General features: G+C 43.3%; 1 protein-coding gene across 1 annotated transcript in view; it reads left to right on the top strand.

The window, feature by feature from the left end:
- PHLPP1 (PH domain and leucine rich repeat protein phosphatase 1) overlaps positions 1-17,793 on the top strand; it is a 218,789-nt gene that overhangs the window by 132,819 nt on the left and 68,177 nt on the right. Inside the window, exon 4 of the mRNA XM_034762095.1 lies at positions 6,497-6,663. Within this exon, the coding sequence (XP_034617986.1) occupies positions 6,497-6,663 (167 nt within the window). The remainder of the gene's footprint in view (positions 1-6,496; positions 6,664-17,793) is intronic.

Consider the following 17,793-nt stretch of genomic DNA (forward strand, 5'->3'; position numbering starts at 1 on the left):
ATGCTCGCACAATACAGGACAAATGGTTTTAAGCTGAGACATGCCTCCACATCAACCTGCTCGAACTCAGAGCGGTCAAAAACAGAGGGCAAAAGGTACAGTGATTTCAGCTCAGAGACTAAGTGGGTCTCTGGCTGTATTAAACTCTGTTACCAATTGCGAAACATCATACCGCCATCTTCAATACACACGCATTCTACGAGGTCGGTGGTCTCGTCCATCGTCTTCTCCAAAGGTATCCTAGTAGCAGAAATCTGCAGAGCAGCTACTTGGGCATCTGTACATACCTTTGCAGAACAATATACCATCCTGGGGATTCGGCTACAGATGCCAAATCGGTGTTACGGTACTATCGTCCATCTAAGACTCTACTCCAAAGTTCCAACCTCCAATCGTGGGCACTGCTTGGGAGTCACCTACAGTGGAGCACCCATAGGGACACTACTTGAGGAAGTTACTCACCTTGTGCAGTAATGATGGTTGTTTGAGATGTGTCCCCTTGTGGGTGCTTCATGGACTGCCCACCTTCCCTCTACTTTAGAGTTCTTGTCATTGACTCTGCAGTAGAGAAGGAACTGAGGAGGGTTGGTCGCGCATGCTGGCTAGTTTCATGGCAGGCGGGGAGCAGCGCATGCCCAGGAGAGAGACCGCTACCAAAGTTCTCCGATCAGCAGCACAGCGACACTGACACACCTACAATGGAGCACCTATAGGGGGACACATCTTGAAGAACTATTGTTAAGACTGCGTTTGTCACGGAGGTCATGGATTCCATGACTCTAACTTCTGCAGAGGCCAGACTGCCCCTGGGCCAGCCACACCAGCCACTTCTGGGGCAGTCTCGGGCTACCGTTTCTCCTCCCTCTTCCCTCTCCCCCCACCCCCACCCCCAGCAGCAACAGTAGCAGTTTGGGTGTGGGAGGGGGCCCAGGGCAGGGATGTGGGGCGGCGCTTACCTTGGGGGGGCTCCTGGAAGCAGACAGCATGTCCCTGTAGCTCCTACGCATAGAGGCCAGGTGGCTGTGTGCTGCCACTGCCTGCAGGCACCGCCCTGCAGCTCCCATTGGATGTGGTTCCCAGCCAATGGGAGCTGCTGACCCGGTGCTCGTGGTGAGGGCGGCTCACGGCGCTCCCCAACATTCTCTCCCCCTCTCCTCCCATTAGGAGCTGCCGGGACATGCTTCCAGGAAACCAGGTAGGGAGCCTGCCAGCCCCGGTCCTGCCCCCTCCAGCACCAGTGGGGGTCCCAGGGCATGCGGTACCTTCCCACCCCCACCCCCAGAGCACCCGCGGCCTCCTGGCTCAAGTTTTAGTTAAAGGTATATAGTATGAGTCATGGACAGGTCACAGGCTGTGAATTTTTGTTAATTGCCCATGACCTGTCCATAACTTTTACTAAAAATACCCATGACTAAAATGTAGCCTTAACCACCATTACTGCACAAGGTGAGTAACTTGGTTTTGAGTCAGAATCCTGGATCACTTTACAGTGCAGCCTGTTAATTGAGTTTTCTTCTGTTGAGGGCTCTTCTTAAAAAGGTGTATCCTTTAACTATCTGAATACAGCTTTCAGGAAAGGAGGTGGAGAGGAGGAAATTATTTAAATTCACACCTTAAGGTTTAAAAAAAACCTTTTCCTGCATAGATAAGGCCTATAACTTTATCCATACAGCTGGTTCAGTTGACACCCATTGTCAGCAACAGGTATTTTTGTAGTGTAGCCAACGCTTTAGAATAAACAGGGCCAGTGATCAGTCCTGGCAAGCTATGGGGCAGCGGTGGCATTTTACTGTTTTACAAAGGAAAGCTTTCTTTAAATACCATTCTTTATAGGCAAGGATATCTGTTGATTCACGGAGGGGCTTGTTACGATGGTTTCTGCTACAAACAGCAATTTGTAATTAACTAGACCATCTTTTGACTTTCTCAAAATACTCAGTTTCCTTTCAAGGACACCACTGGTTTTTATGAACTCTTGTTTACATTTGTAAGTCTTATGACTGCACAGATAAACAGATGATAGTTTAAAACTGCTTGCATTCCCTGAGGGTCTTCATATTCTGATAGTCATAGTTCTTTTCTAAGTAAACTGATTCTCGGTGGAGACTGAGAGAACATTTACTGGCTTTCATTGCCTGATGAGAGAGAGTACTCCGCCAATACCATTATGAATAATGATGCTGGAGTAGAAGCTGCATTTTAATTGCTGTAGGACTGGGAGTAAAAAGCAAGTTGAGAACTCATTGCTATGGAGGGACACATGCTAGTTTTATTGGCACATTAAAAAAGTGGAATAGGACCTAGAATAAAGACTTTCACATTGCCATGTCACAAAGTAGACAAAGGAAGCATTTAAAATACTGTAGGTCTGAGTTGCATAACCAGGGTTAAAGGATCTTCAGTCAAATTTATGTTGCTTTTTAATGTATAAAATTGTATCGGGACTGCCATGTTACTGTTCCTTTAAGTCTTCCTTTTTAAATATTAACGGTGAAAACGAAATCTCCATAAAATCTATTGACATTTATTTTTGAATAGAGTATAGCTAAGTGTTTGCACCCATGTATTTTTATTGTTATGAATAAAAAACAGCTGAAAATCAGGACTTATGAAGTACAGATTTGGCTATATCCTTGAGTCTGTAACTTCATTAAAAGAAATGTAAACTACTAACATTCCTATTTGGGGGAAACTGGCTTCCATTCTGAATGCAAATGAATTGTTTTTATTCTGTGACTAGAGTGACTGAAGTGGCACCAAAATTGTTAACCGTTATCCTTAGTGATCCTCTACCCACCACTGCAAACCTATCATTTTTCTTACATGGTTATTGCTACATTTATTTTATGTGAACAGTAGGCATCGCACCTAGGTCTACCTTAGGGTAAGATAACTGAAGAAAATTCAGGGAGAGATTCAGCTGGGCCATGGGTTCTTTCACGTTGGAGATTATGAACAGGTCTGGGATCACGATCATCCTACTTTTTGTATTGTTAAAAGGGGGTGTTTGCCAATATAGAGGAGGTTGAGAAGCATTAGGCTACCTAGACAGAACAAGTCTGATGCCCTCTCTGTCAACTTGAGCAAAAACAAACAAGCAAACAGGAAAAAAAACAAAACAAGTTTTTATCATGGTAGTAATCTTAGTTAAATCTAGCCTTTTTTTTATTTATTTTTATTTTTTTAAGGTAATGCTGCTGGAGTGTATTCTCATTCTGCATGAAATATCTTTTGGGGGAGGAGCTTACTTTTACTGTAATTTATCTTTTCTCTAGAGGGGCTAGGTTGGGGAGGAAATCTGAGTAAATCTTTCTTGTTCTTTCTGCAGATTTGATTGCCCCTAGCTATCAGGCTTCTTTTTCTTACCCTTTTGTGTGAAGATTGCTCTTGTTGCCTGATTTGTTTTTAAGTGTGCTACACATCCATTGCTGTGATTTTTAGCCATGCCTAGAAATGTCATGTGCCCCCTACTGCTTTAGGTTTTAGAAGAATGCTCTGATATTAATAATCCAATAGCAGGTAAAAAAGTCATGCACAAAGTCTCTTTGAATCTGGGTTGATGGAAACACAAGATTTAAATCTCCTTTACTGTTTAATTTGAAAGCCAAGACATCCCTTCAGTGTTTAACCAGTTTTGAAGATGAATATGACCTATTTTAAAAAACTTTTGAAAGCTGAGAGAATAAATTGCAAAGAATTGCTTGGGTTTTTTCCCTATCTTTCTCAGTGTAGATGTGATCCAGGAAATCTGATTTTGTGTTGCCTACCAGTTTGTGGTAGCAAAAAGTGAAATATTGGAAGGCAAAAACACCTTATTTGTTTGTTTATGGTTCCAAGAGAGCTATGGAAATGAGCTGTTAGCTGTATATTAATATTCTCCATTGGGATACTAAAATTCATTTTCCTCAGAATATTGCTTTGTTTATAAGCCATATACAGATTTTGATAAAAGTCAATAAAATTGACAGCTGTCTGGACTAAAACTTTTTTAATATGTATTTTTGCGTACATTTTAGTTTTGTATTAGAGGCATCTTCAAATAAATCTGCTTTGGGAAGTAGATTACGCTAATTGGGAATAGAGCACTCTTATGCCAGAACAAGAGCATCCACACAGAGGCTACATCTACACTACGGGGGGGGGGACGGGGGTGTCGATTTAAGATATGCAAATTCAGCTTTGTGAATAGCATAGCTGAATTCGACGTATCGCAGCCAACTTACCCCGCTGTAGGGACGGCGGCAAAATTGACCTCTGCGGCTTCCTGTCGAGGGCGCTTACTCCCACCTCCGCTGGTGGAGTAAGAGCGTCGATTCGGGGATCGATTGTCGCATCCCAACGGGACGCGATAAATCGATCCCCGAGAGGTCGATTTCTACCCGCCGATTCAGGCGGGTAGTGTAGACCTAGCCAGAGTTAATCAGGAATAGTCTACTTTAAATTCACACCCTACCTTAATCCAAATTAACTTCTCAGTGCAGACAAGCTATGTGGGGAAACCCTTGTGGTGGTGGCTGCCGGTGGTTCATACCTTACCAGCCACATTCTGACACTAAAATGGAATTATCACTGTGCTCTTATGCTTGCTATTTGTATGCCATTCTAACCATTTTGGTTAGTATAGGAAAAAAAGCATTCTTGATCCTTTATGGACCTAAATATGAAATGGATAGGTACCCTAAAACAGATACAAGGTGTAATTGGTGAGTAGGCAAAATGAGCATTTTGAATGAAAAAACTATAGAAAAACTACAAAACTGACATGTTTCCCCGTTGACGCTTACAATGGAGTTGATCTATCCTACAGTTCCCCCTGCTTTGCATTTAAAATAAAATTAATGAACACTTCTTGTTCCTGACCCCTGTTTTCAGCCTCAGAATGCAGTTGGGCTGTGCTGGCTAAGCCTGACTTGTCTCTGCATTCAGGGCACCTTGTGAAAAGGTCCATGATTTTGCACAAAAATTATGATGATTTAACTTTTGAGCTACATGTTGTCTTACTTATTGAGCTCTCATCAAATCTCCCTACGTGGTGTTTATGAACTTTTTAAATATTTTTCCTTTTTTTTCCCATTAGATGTTGTTCGTATTTTTATTGGGCCGTAAGAGTATAAGGGCAATAAAAATGCCACTGACCAAATAAAATGTTAGAATGAATAGCTGACACAATATATAATCATTTTGAGCATCATTTGTGCTACTGGGGAGTCTTAATATGGTGAGATGTACCTCTTCTTTTGATTCTTACTACTTTAACGAGGTCCCCACACAAAGCCTCTTCTCCCTATACAACTAGTGGACCTGCCCAGTGGTAGACTTTCCCTTATTTCTTTATTCATTGTCTCTGGCTCATCTTCACTAGACAATTAACCTTATGGTTCCAGTAAAGTTTACTCATAACTGTGTGTCAAACACAGCATCCACTGACTGAAATGTCCTATCCAACATTCTGTCTGTTCCGATAGCTCCTCACGGTCATTTTCTAATGATGAGCTGATTTTTCTAGGGAAGACCAGCCTGTTTCCCTGTCCCCATCCCCCTTTCTGCATGACCAAGTGAAAAGGATTTTTAAATAGTTTTGGCAGAAGCTGCGTTGCGGGGAGGCAGGGATAGGATACCTTCTTTTTGAAACCTTTTTGCCACAGCGGCCTTATTGGTGTATAATGAAGCATGGATAAGGCAGAGACCTGTTGCTACTCAGCATATCCTGTCTGAAACCATGGTAGCAACGGCTGGTGGTATTTCTTTGATCACTAGGGCCAGGTATCTTTTTCTTCTGAGAAGAGTGTTAAAACCCCCAAATCTCAGCATCTCCTTTCTCATACCTCTGTTGGTTACTCTTGGCCATTTCCCCCCCTGAATTATAGTGGCCAGGGTAGATTTGCAATACGAGCAGCAATAGGAGTTTCTGTAAATTAGTAACCTATTTTTATGTTGGCTTTTTAATACGGTATGGTGATTTTTCTCTGAATATCCCATCATTAGTACTGCATTTAGGTGCTTGAGATAGGGCAGACGGATATGGCACCCTTTTTGTGCAATTGTGCTTTTTTCATCATTCTGGTATATTCTCTACCTATGCAGCAATAAAGATATCTGCCCTGTCTCATTTGCTACTGTTATCCACCTGCAGATAATTGCTGTCAAGTCAATCACCGATCTTTCCCTCATGTCTTAAAGTATGGCTTTCATTTTTTTAGGTGTCTATTTGTGAGGATTACAAATGTTTGAAGTCTTGTATTAGAAGGCCTGTATTGTACATGTCCATATGGACTGGTCACCCGCTAGTGGAGCTAAAGTGGCCTTACAACAAAGCAAGGGAGAGTCAAAAAATAGGGTCAGAATAATTGGTGAAAAAGATGTTATGCACACATGGGCATGTGTACTGACAATATTGGCCAATGATTTCTGCTGTGTAAAAAATCTTACCTTGCAGTTGTTGGTGACATTCCCATATTTTAGGAGTGTTAATGTGTTCGGTTATCTTGTTTTCTAGGTTGCATCGCAGCGCATAAGCTCGGTGGATCTCTCATGCTGCAGTCTGGAGCATCTGCCTGCCAACCTCTTCTACAGCCAGGACCTCACGCATCTCAATTTAAAACAGAACTTCCTGAGGCTAAACCCCAACCTGTCAACAACTAGAGGGCTTAGTGAACTACAGAGGTAAATAAAAAAAAAAGCCACGTGCTTCTAGCCACATCCTCCATTCTGTTATTACTCACTGTGTGTAAGTTTAGTGATGCTTGGTTTGCAGGAACTTCCCTAAAGGTATATCTGCAAGAAAATAAAAATGGGTATATTTGTGTATGGAAACATGCTATGGAGTGATAGATTCTGGTCTTTTTTATAGATAACTAATTTGGAAAATGTGTGCAGAGTGCTGATCAAATTCTCTAAAGAATTTGAATGTTCTCTGAATTTTAAGCAAGCTTTTAAAATCCAAAATAGTTTCCCACATTCACTGTTTCCTTACACACCTGAGCTCGACTTAAATCCATTGATCTTTCACATGTTTGATCATCAGTGTACTTTTATGAATTTTTGATCAGATGGGTTCTGTTCCACAGCTGTTAACTGTGTAGGACTTTACATAGGTGTCAAGAAAACAAACTAGTAAATTAAATGTGACATCTGCCCCTTTTCCTTTTCCATTCTACCCACTCCTCTAGCAGCTGTGACCTTAATGATTCTGTCTGGATTTGACCACTAATATATGTGACTGTTTTCTGATGGGCATAGAGCAAGAAGGAACAAATTAATAGTAAACCGTGTCACTGCGTAGTTGGGGCACAAATATTGTGTCTGCGTACATCCCTTAGAATTACAGAACAGACTAGCTGTTTCTATTCAGAAAGAGGGATGTTTCTATATAGCAAGTAAAGATGTTTTGAAATTTCCGTGGTGCCTGAATTGCAAAGTGCACTGGGATTATTTGTGAATGATCCTATACAAATGTATTGTAATATATTATAGCTAGCACTTCTAATCCTTTTTCTTTTTGAAAAATATCCAAAAAAAACCAAAATGGATTATGCAGGCTGCTGCATTTTTACATAATCTCCAGTTGCCTTTTAGAAAAACAAAAAATTTGGCACTGTAGGGGATGAACAAACCCAATAAGTCTGATTCACAAACAAAACAGACAGCATTTCCAGGAATAGATGAGCACAGCCAGAAGTAAACTGTAGTGGAATAGTTGATTTGCTGCCCTCTAAAACCATATCAGAAATGTTGTACTACCTTATGTTGCCAGTTGGAGATGAACAAATTGGTGAAAATAAGAACCAACTTGCATCTTCAACATGATACAGTTTTGCTCTCTTATTTTGAATGTTAGAAAAGATACAGAAGTCCTTTTTTGTGCACAGAGTGGCTTGGTTCCAACTGCTGTTGAAAAGGGAAGTGTTCAAATAACATGGCAGGCTACTCTCTTTGTATGCCACGTTTGTTCTCTGCAGGGTGCTGCAGTAGTAGGAGCTGCTATAGTGCCTCAGTGAAAGACAGCAACAAGAGGAGACAAAAAATGCCCACAGACAAACCTGGGGTCTAACCATAAAGCCGAGAGAGAGCTCATTTGATCAAATAACTTTTCCTTCCCTTCCACTCCTCTTCTGGTCTCAGTTTCTGCTTTACAGCAGGGAGGTCTAGGAAAGCCACCTGTACCTTAGGACACAGAACAGAAAATTTGCCTCGCTCCTAGGAAGGAAGTCACTCCTACTCTGCCAACGAATGACAGCGTGGTCTGCATCCAAGGCTCAGAGTTGGCTGAAGATGAACTGCTAAAGGTCTGTGGACCTTTTCAAAGCAGAAGAATGAATTAATAGGCAAAACAGTGGTGCTCTGTGGATGGGAACTCTGCCTGATCAACCTCCTCCCCCTTGGCTCTACAGTTCTCTTTTTTTCTGTCTCACATGTCTTACCTAGATTGTAACCTCCTGAGGGCGAGGTCTTTGAGGTACTGGGCAGACAGCTGGAGCTAAGTCAGGACCCTTAATGCCTGTCAGGGTCCCTGACAGAGGAATTCTATGCCTCTTCAGTGCTGACAGGAGCAGTAATGGGGACCTTTAGGAAGCATTCACCATAAATCTGTAGTGACTCTAGTTCTGCAATACACTTAACCTGTTTTATACAAAAATGAAGACACCAAATACATAAAGAAATTCAATTCTTATAGCACTCATTGGTCACTAGTGTATAGTGGCCTTTCTGATGGTTATCTGGTAGGTTTGGTATCAGCTGGGCTCAGATATCTTTCTGGTAGTATTTGTCAAGGGGGCTTGCACTTCTTTGGTAACTCCTTGAGGTGGCACTCAAACTCCTTGTTGGCTGGCCCCGTAGTGCCAAATGTGGGGAGGCTGCACAACAGAAATGTTGGGAAGGCTGCAACACTACACCGCTGAGCCTCAGCAGTATCTTCTCTTAAGTGAGCATCAGCTTGGCAAATGTTGACATCTCATGACTTACTGACCTCACACTGGAGCCAGTCCCCTGCAGCCATCACAGCACTGACACTTAATCCATCTTCTGTTTCCCACACCCGTTTGTTGTCACCATTTCATTGTTCACCTTGAATTTCCTAGGCATCCCAGGGAGTGGGCAGTCCGGCCAGACTGTTTGCAGTTCTCTGAGAGGAGTAAGCCTCCTAAAGAGGAAGCGAGATTGTGAGAGAAGGCAGAAAGGGAAATAAGAATGTTCATCTAGACTCAACTGAATGTTTCTTTTGTCCATCTTAGGGAGTTCAATAGTTCCTTAATAGTGGATCTTGAGCTTAGGAGTCAGACTATACGTTTGAGTTACTGGCAGAGTTACTGACACTCTGAGAACTTTCATAGTTGCCACTATAGATCTAGTTCAATGACATTGAATTGCATAATTGTTCAGCAAGCAGGGAACATGCATTCCTGTGAAAGGCAGAGTATAGGTAACTTAATCCCTCTCTCATTTTCCCCCTTGTAAAATGGGGATACTATTTTACAAGTGTATTAAGTCTTAATTTATTATATGTAAAGTGGTTTGAAGTCCTTCACTGAAATGTAGCATAGAAGCACAAAGGAAACAACCCTTCTGTGCTTTATAAGGAACTAATTCTTGAAAGCATAGGTCATTAAACTGTAGTAAATGTCGTCATTGAAGTCAAGAAAAACAATATTTAAAATAAGATTGTAAACTAATTTTTATTGCTTAAAATGAACAAGAATTTGACTAGAAAAAGACCCAGGGGGGGTGATTCACCATTGTGTAATCATTTGTCCCAGCGCGAAGTGAGTGCAAAACCATTGCCATACTGATTGAGTGCAGTGTTATAGACCTACTTTGCTCTGGTGTATGACTACACAAGGGGCAGGGCCTTAGTGAATCTGGCTCAGAAACCCTTTAGTCAGCAAGGACGATGATTTGAATGGGCATAGAGATGGACATGCTCTCACCCCTAGATCAGGCCGCCTTGGTTCAATCTTGAATCAAACACAGTTGGTAGGGCAGTCTGGGAAAGCTTGCACTGCTGCTACAGCTTGTGGTGGTCCTGGTTCTGTGGATGAATAATAAAGCACTTCACCTGTCCCAGGCACTAACTCCAGCACCTCTCACAAATGCTTAGTTCACGTACGTTAAACTTCTTACAAGAGTCACCTCACAGGAAGGAAAAAATACCAGCTTTTTCATTACCAATTAACTACAGGTAACTTGCCTTAACTGAGATGTTGGTGGTGGTAATGCTGGCTGGTTGGTATCCCTATCAGTCGATAGCCACCTGGTGTACATTTTGGATAATATTGTTTTAGCCAGGAGTGGATGTACGTTCAACAGCTTCTGAAAGAAATCTGTTTGGAACCGTCTGCTTGAAGATTATACTGTAAAGTTATTGTAGTTTGTTTTTGTTTCTATTTTCAAGATCATATACCTTGCAGGGCTGAACAACACATAGTCAAAACTCTGGTTCAGTATGTCATGTAGATAAACAAAACCTAATATGATGTTGAATTGTTAGCTTTGTGAAGGCTTGCAAAGCACTAAAAACACTTTTCTTGTTGTCCTGCCTTCCTCAGCATCTTATTTGCATTAAAATAAGATGCCAGGTCTGATTATTCCAGTAAGGGGACAGGACAGAGTAGATAAATAATAATCCTGAGATTCAGTTCTGCCCTCAAATATAGATATTCAGTGCTGCATGCTCTAGAAAGAAGTTTTATAGTAACTGTGCATTTGATATTTTCCAAGTATTGTAAAAGGAAGACTCGAGATGAGTTAGTTGTAAGTTTGGCAGCTTCATGCATCTCTTTTGGAAGGGAGGAGTGGGAAAGGACATATTTGCTTGGGGCATGAGATAAGTAAACATTACTTTGTGAGACCGTTCATGTACACTTGTTTTATTGTTCACTTAAACTTGTTAAATCCACTTTGTAGCGTGTTTCTGATGGTCCAAAATTGTAAAAAGAACTTTGAGTACTGGATAGTTTTGTACCAACACCTATATTTTTCCTTTTTTGTGCATGCTAGAAAATAGGGAACAAATATTTGAATCTAACCTTCAAAAGTAGGTGGTGTGAAAATTCAAGTACAGTAAAAGATAAATGGCTTATTGAGGGAGTTGAGTTTACTTGCTCCAGTTCACAGTGGCTTCTTAAAAGCTTATAATATGGTGATGTCTTTCAGGAAAAGTATTCCCCAGTTGTTGCAGTAGTGGAAGCTAATGAAATACTCACAAGGCTGGCATCACAGCAGTGGGTGGGATGGGGTCCCTTCAGTCACTTTTAAGCACTATATTGCAAATGTACCTGAGCTGTTGTCGGACACACATTCAAAAGTATTAAAATGCCACAGCTTTTCTCTTCATTTTTAGCAATAAAGCTTAATTTTTCAGTTTAACAGAAAGGTTAGGATTTACACTTGCACTGGTATTCGTACTCTGGAAATGTTCTAAAGCAGCTTGCATTTGGATCAGCAATTTGAGGAGCTACATCAAAAACATTACACTTGGAGCTGCCACTGCTGTTTCTCCTTTATTTACAATTAAACTCCTCAGATCCTTTACTGAAATGCAAGAGATAATTCAGATTGATTAGTTAGTCCAGTGACTTCAGTTCTGAGGTTTGAGGCAAACTCATGATTAAAATTCATTGTTTGCTGCTGATCTGTTTCACTGTGGCAATACGTTTAGATTGAATACGTCTCATTTAGATTAAATGCTGATACGAGACACACTAAGAACATTGTTTGCTTGTAAATGATGGAAAATGATTCAGTCAAACGTTTATCATTAAACAATGTTTTAGTGAAAGCATGCGACTGAACTTCAAGTAAATAGTATTGGCAAACACCATTTTCGTCAGCATTTTCTAGCAATTCTTCTTATGACGCCAAGAAACTAGCTTTTCCCCCCACCCCTTACATCGTAATTAAGGTTTAATAATTAACAGTGACACTATAGATTCTTTTACAAATACATACATGCAGTCATTACCGGTTTCCTAGGGACCTCTCTCAGAAATCTAATCTCCTCTCAAGCATCCGTTACTTGAAATTGCTTTAGACAGGTGACACAGCTTTAAATCTTCCAGCTTTCACAGGATATGACAAAGCAAAGGGTTTATACATTATGGATGCTAGCAGTGAAAGTGTTTGTTTGAAAGAAGCACAGGAATTCAAAAATAATCAAATACCCCAAAGAACAGGAAAATAGTGTCATGCTTTCCAGAGAAATTTATAACCTGCAAATGGTATATTCTGGGGTTACAAATGTACACAAGAGGAGGAAGGGGATAAGGCATTTAATAGCTCAGTAGCTCAGTCATAGGAAAATACTCTCTCTATAAGGGCCCAATCCAAAATCCACTGAAGTCTATGGAAAGAGATTTTGACTTCAGTGGGCTTTGGATCAAGGCTTAAATGCTGAGGTATTTTATTTTCATAACTGCAGATGCTGGGAAGGAACTTATTTTTACAAACGTAATTCACTGTGTTACTGGTGGGTGGAGAAAAATAAACTTTTAAATAAAATCTTATTTTACAAATAGCGGATCATTAAAACTGAAAGTTTTTAAAAATTGAACTTTTTAAACGACACGAAAACAGCAGTCACTTTCTAGTCCATTTTGCCTTTGTTTTGTTTGCAAAATACCGCAGTGTTGGAGTTGCAAACATTGTAAAGGGCTGTTTTAAAACCATTTGGAATTTTAAAAATAACATAAAAGCACTTGTTAATTTTTTGGTTTTTAAAACAGTGCGATCTCTTTAAATAAATTTAAATAAATGGTATTCTATTGTTTAACAGTGCGATTAATCATAATTAATTGCAATTATTTTAATCGCTTGACAGCCCTAGAAAAAAACCTAGATATGCTGCTTCATATAGAACAGGGATGATCATCTATAGCTGCCAAATTTGGAAAAACTGTCTCTGGAAACACTTTTCAAATAAGATAGCAAGAGCACTAAGTCTCCAGAAACTCTGTGCATTCTGGTTTAAAAAAACATTATTTATATACAAATGCCTTAGTTAATAAGGCTTGAAAATGAGTTTCCAGACCTATTCTTAAAGGCCTGTTTATTTTCCAAGCTGACAATCTACTAAATCCTATATTCTCTGCCCCACAAGATTACAGTGGTGAGCATGGTAAGAAATGCCAAAATAATAAAACGCTGTATTGTAACATTGCATCATTGTGACAGATCGCATAATCATACTGTGCTACAAGAAGATGAGCTATAAAACCCATTATTACAAAAGTACATAAAACCAGTGATATGTGAACCCCTCAAAGGTCAGAGTCTTCCTAAGCAGAATAAAATGTGGTTGATACCCTATTTGCCAGCACTCCCTAATTGTGAGGTCCTTTAAAGCTCTGATCATGTGAGCAGCTGCAGGTGGCTCAGGAAGCTGAGCTCAGTTACCTGTTCCACCTGTGGCCATGAGACACCTCTTCCATCTGCTGAGGGGGCTGCTGCTGCCAGTAGTTCTTGTGTACCCCTCAGTGCCCTGCACGGAAGCATCAGGGAGCCAACCACACCCCTCAAAATGAGGCAATAGAGGCCTTAGATGGGCCTTCTTCCACTTGCAGTGCAGTAACTGTGGATAAGGTCATATTGTTTGGGTAATAACGCAGGAAATCAGGGGGAGGGGGCAACAGCTTAACCTTCTATTGGCAGAGAAGTTGGACGTATTTGGAAACTGGGGTGAAGCTGACTCCACGGGGTTGAAAGACTTGAGAGAGGGGAATTAACCTGCTGGATTGTGGGGTAACAGACTGGGTTCTGGTGCAGACTGCTGAAGTTGAATTAGTACTGAAGGGCAGAGGCTGCTTCATGCCATATGAGGTGAGGTAGAGAATTGGAACAAGCGATGTCTGCTGGGGTTAGGAGTGGCTGGAGAGGGTGGGTGGAAGTCTGTGGAAAGATGCTGAAGAGAGTGCTTGTAGAAGAGAGAGTGGAGTTGCCAGGGAGTGGTGGCTGAGGAAAAGTATGTCATGCCAAGAGCTCTCGGGAGGAGAGGAGACAAGGATGGGAATGGTATGTCCTATATTTTTATGTACATGCTTTGTGTTCGTATCGATTTGAATTTTCATCCTGAAAATGTGCACACAGAGGGGTCAGGAGGGTTTTCCACAGACAGTTACAAAATCAGGAGTCAGACCCAAACCACGCAATTCACTCAGGATCTCATGATTTCAGTTCTCGTGTTTCTGGATCTTTCATGACTTTGATGACATACTCATTTCTTCTTCGAGTGCTTGCACATGTCCATTCCATTGCAGGTATTCCAAGCACAGTCACTGGAAAATTTTCCCTCAGTGGCACCCTTTGAGGCGGCTTGGATGCCCTCTGGTGCTGTGTGCACATAATGCCGGTAAAGGGCCCAGCTGACCCCACGTCCCCTCAGTTCCTTTTTACTGCCTGTGATTGTCACTGGCCCTGCTCTCCTTGCTACGGCAAGCTTTTCTCAGTGGTCTGTTTTGTTTTTTTTCACTGTAGTTGTATATAGTTAGTGTTTGTAAATAGTTTTTTAATCCTAGTACGTTAGCATAGTTGGTTTTCTCCATAGCGGAGTTTTGTCCATTCCTGGCGCTGAGGCATGCCTCAGTAACCGGGTTTCTAGCCCTGTGTCTCCTGCAACAAGGCTGAGCCTTTTGAGCAACCTGCACTCTAGTTGCCTAAAGTGCTTGGATGAGGCTCACGTCGGGGATCATTATCAGATTTGCCTTGAATTCGACCTCATACGGAGGAGGATTGGGAGTCCAGGTTAAAGCTCCTCCTAAGGGAGGCAGCGCTGAGACTTCCTCTGAGCCAAGCTGATCTGACTTGTCACTGAGCACCTCGGCGTCCGAGAGGAGTGCTCATCCCACCATACGGGAGTCCTGGCACCGTTCAGCATCCTGAATGTCGAAGGAGCAGCACAGAAAGAAGCTGGCTGAAAGGGGACATTCCCCCACACCAAAGACCGCCAGGCATGGGGAGCAGAGTGGAGTGTGACCTAGATCAGGCTGCTTCTTTGCCTCAGCATCACAGTCGGCACCGTTGACTCCGGCCTTGACTCAGACACTGAGTCTGATACCAGACAAACTGGCTGCACCCGAGGAGGGACAGCATGGCACCAGCGCTATTGCCTCTCAATGAGGCCATTATGGACCCGGTGAAAGCCCTGTGGCTTTCCTCCCTCCCTCCCCCACCTTGAGAAGAGTTGAGAGAAAATACTTTGTCCCTGCCCGTGGCTATGAGTTTCTATACACATACCTCTTTCTCTCTCCTGCCCACCCCCAATCCTTGGTGGTGTCCGTGGCCAACAAGAGGAAAAGGCAGGGTCTGCAGGGGGCAACTCCTAAGGCGAAAATCTCCAAGAAATTGTACCTTTTGGGTAGAAAGATGTACTCTACTGGGGGGCTGCAGCTTGGGATCACTAACCAGCAGTCACTGCTGGACAGATGTGACTTCAACATGTGGGACTCCATGTTGAAGTTCAAGGACTTGCTTCCCCAAGAGGTCAGGCAAAAGTTCTCGCTGGTGCACAAGGGGAAGTTGATAGCCAGGGCTTCCTTGCAAGCTGCCCTGGATGTGGTGGATTCAGCAGCTAGATTCATGGCCTCCACAGTGGCCATGCAAAGGAGTTCATGGCTACAGTCCTCAGGTCTCCCACATGAGGTCCAGCAAACCCTTCAGGACCTTCCCTTCAAGGGAGCGTCACTTTTTTCTGAGCAGACTGATGTGAAGCTCCATGATTGTATAATCTAGGGACTGTGGAACCATAGCAGGGGTTTTAGATGCAGGTTGCCACTCCCTACTGCCTTGGCGTCAGTGTCTGGAAGGGGCACACACCCAGGGGGTGCTAAGCAGAACTTTTGATTACGACGCTCAAGGACGTTGTACCAGCTTCCATATTCCCGGTTCCTGTTTCCCCTTTATTAGCAGACCACCTGTATCACTTCACCAGTATGTGATCTTATATCGCCATGGACAATTGGGTGCTGAGCATGGTGGAAGTGGGATATACCCTTCAATTTGTTTGTCTCCCCCTGCTCCCACCCTCCCTCCCTGTCCCTCTTCAGGGACCCCTCTCATGTGCAACTTCTAGTCCAGGAGGTGCATTCTCTCCTCCAGGTGGGAGGTGTGGAAGAGTTTCCATAGGATTTAAGAGAGAAGGTGTTTTACTCCTGCTATTTGATCATCCTGAAAGCCAAAGGAGGTCTCAGACCTATTTTAGACCTATGCCAATTGAACGGCTACCTCAAGGAACTAATGTTCCACATGGTTTCTCTGTCTTCCCTCCCTGGATCCCAGGGACTGGTATGCTGCCCTTGATTTATGTAAAAGCAGGCGTCTCTTATTGATCTTCCAAAGCCACAGAAGGTTCCTCAGGTTTGTTGTGCACCAAATGCATTATCAATCTGCAGTACTTCCGTTCGGCCTGTTGGCAGCCCTGCGGGTGTTTACAAAATGCATGGTGATAGTGGTGACCTTTCTGAGGCAACAGGGGGTGCAAGTCTACCCGTATGTGGACAACTGGATAGTGAGAGGCCGGTCCAGAGCTCAGATAGTCGAGCCTCCACCTCATCCAGTTGACATTGCAGGCCAGAGGCTTGCTAATAAATGTGAAGAAGTTTACCTTTACTCTGGTGCAGCGGATAGTTTATTGGAGCGGTGCTCAACTCCACCCAGGCCAGAGTCTATCACATTCCTGATAGTAAATCTTAAGGCCCACCCCATTACAACAGCCTGGTTTTGTCTGAGGCTTTAATGGCTTCATATATGTATGTGGTGCAGCACACAAGACTGCACCTCAGACCCCTTCAGACATGGCTGGCCTCGGTGTACTCTCCAAATCGTCACTATCTGGACTCTGTCCTCACAGTATCTTCCCTGGGGTCCTTGCCTCCCTCAACTGGTGGCTGGACCCATAGGCAGTTTGCACAGGCATTCCTTTCTCACAGTCCCAACTGTCGATATCCCTGGTCGTCAGCGCTAGGCTGGGGAGCTCACCTTGGGCCCCTGAGGACTCGAGGCCTCTGGTCTCCAGAAGAGCTCTTGCTACACATCAGAGTCCGAGAGCTCAGGGCAATTCACCTGGCCTGTCAGGCCTTTCTGCCTCACATTACAGGCAAGAGCATGTTGGTTCTTATGGACAACATTGCAGCTATGTTCGGTCTCCGAAGTCAGGGAGGGACTCGCTTTCCCCTGTGTCACGAAGCAATTCAGCTGTGGGAGTTCTGCATAGCCCACATAATCCACCTTGAGGCTTCTCGCCTTCCAGGAGTGCAGAACGAGCTGGCAGATTGCCTCAGCAGGTCTTTCTCCAGTTACCGTGACTGATCCCTTTGCCTGGACGTTGCGAGGGACGTTTTCCAGTGGTAGGGGACTCCGCAGGTAGACCTGTTTGCAACCCAGCACAGCAGAAAATGTCACCAGTTTTGCTCCCTGTGAGGCCACAGCCTGGGTTCACTCAGACACCACCTTACTCCCGTGGACAGGTCACCTGTACTACACTTTCCCCATCCATCCTGTTCATGCACAAGGTTCTGCTAAAAATCAAGCGGGACCGGGCATGGGTCATTCGCATAGCCCCATCTTGTCCCCCTCAGCACTAGTTCACCATACTGCTAGGCTTTACAGTGGTGTCTCTGATTCTGCTCCCTCAACATCTGGAGCTGATCTCCCAGGACCATGGTCGACTGCTCCACCCAAACCGGAGCTCCCCCAAGTTGACAGCCTAAAAGCTCCATGGCTAAATCTTGGTGAGATGACTTGCTCGGAGCAGGTCTGCCAAGTCCTATTAAATAGCAGGAAGCCTTCCTAGTTACCTCTCAAAAT

Source organism: Trachemys scripta, chromosome 2 (assembly GCF_013100865.1).
Source record: "Trachemys scripta elegans isolate TJP31775 chromosome 2, CAS_Tse_1.0, whole genome shotgun sequence".
Taxonomy (NCBI): Eukaryota; Metazoa; Chordata; order Testudines; family Emydidae; genus Trachemys; species Trachemys scripta.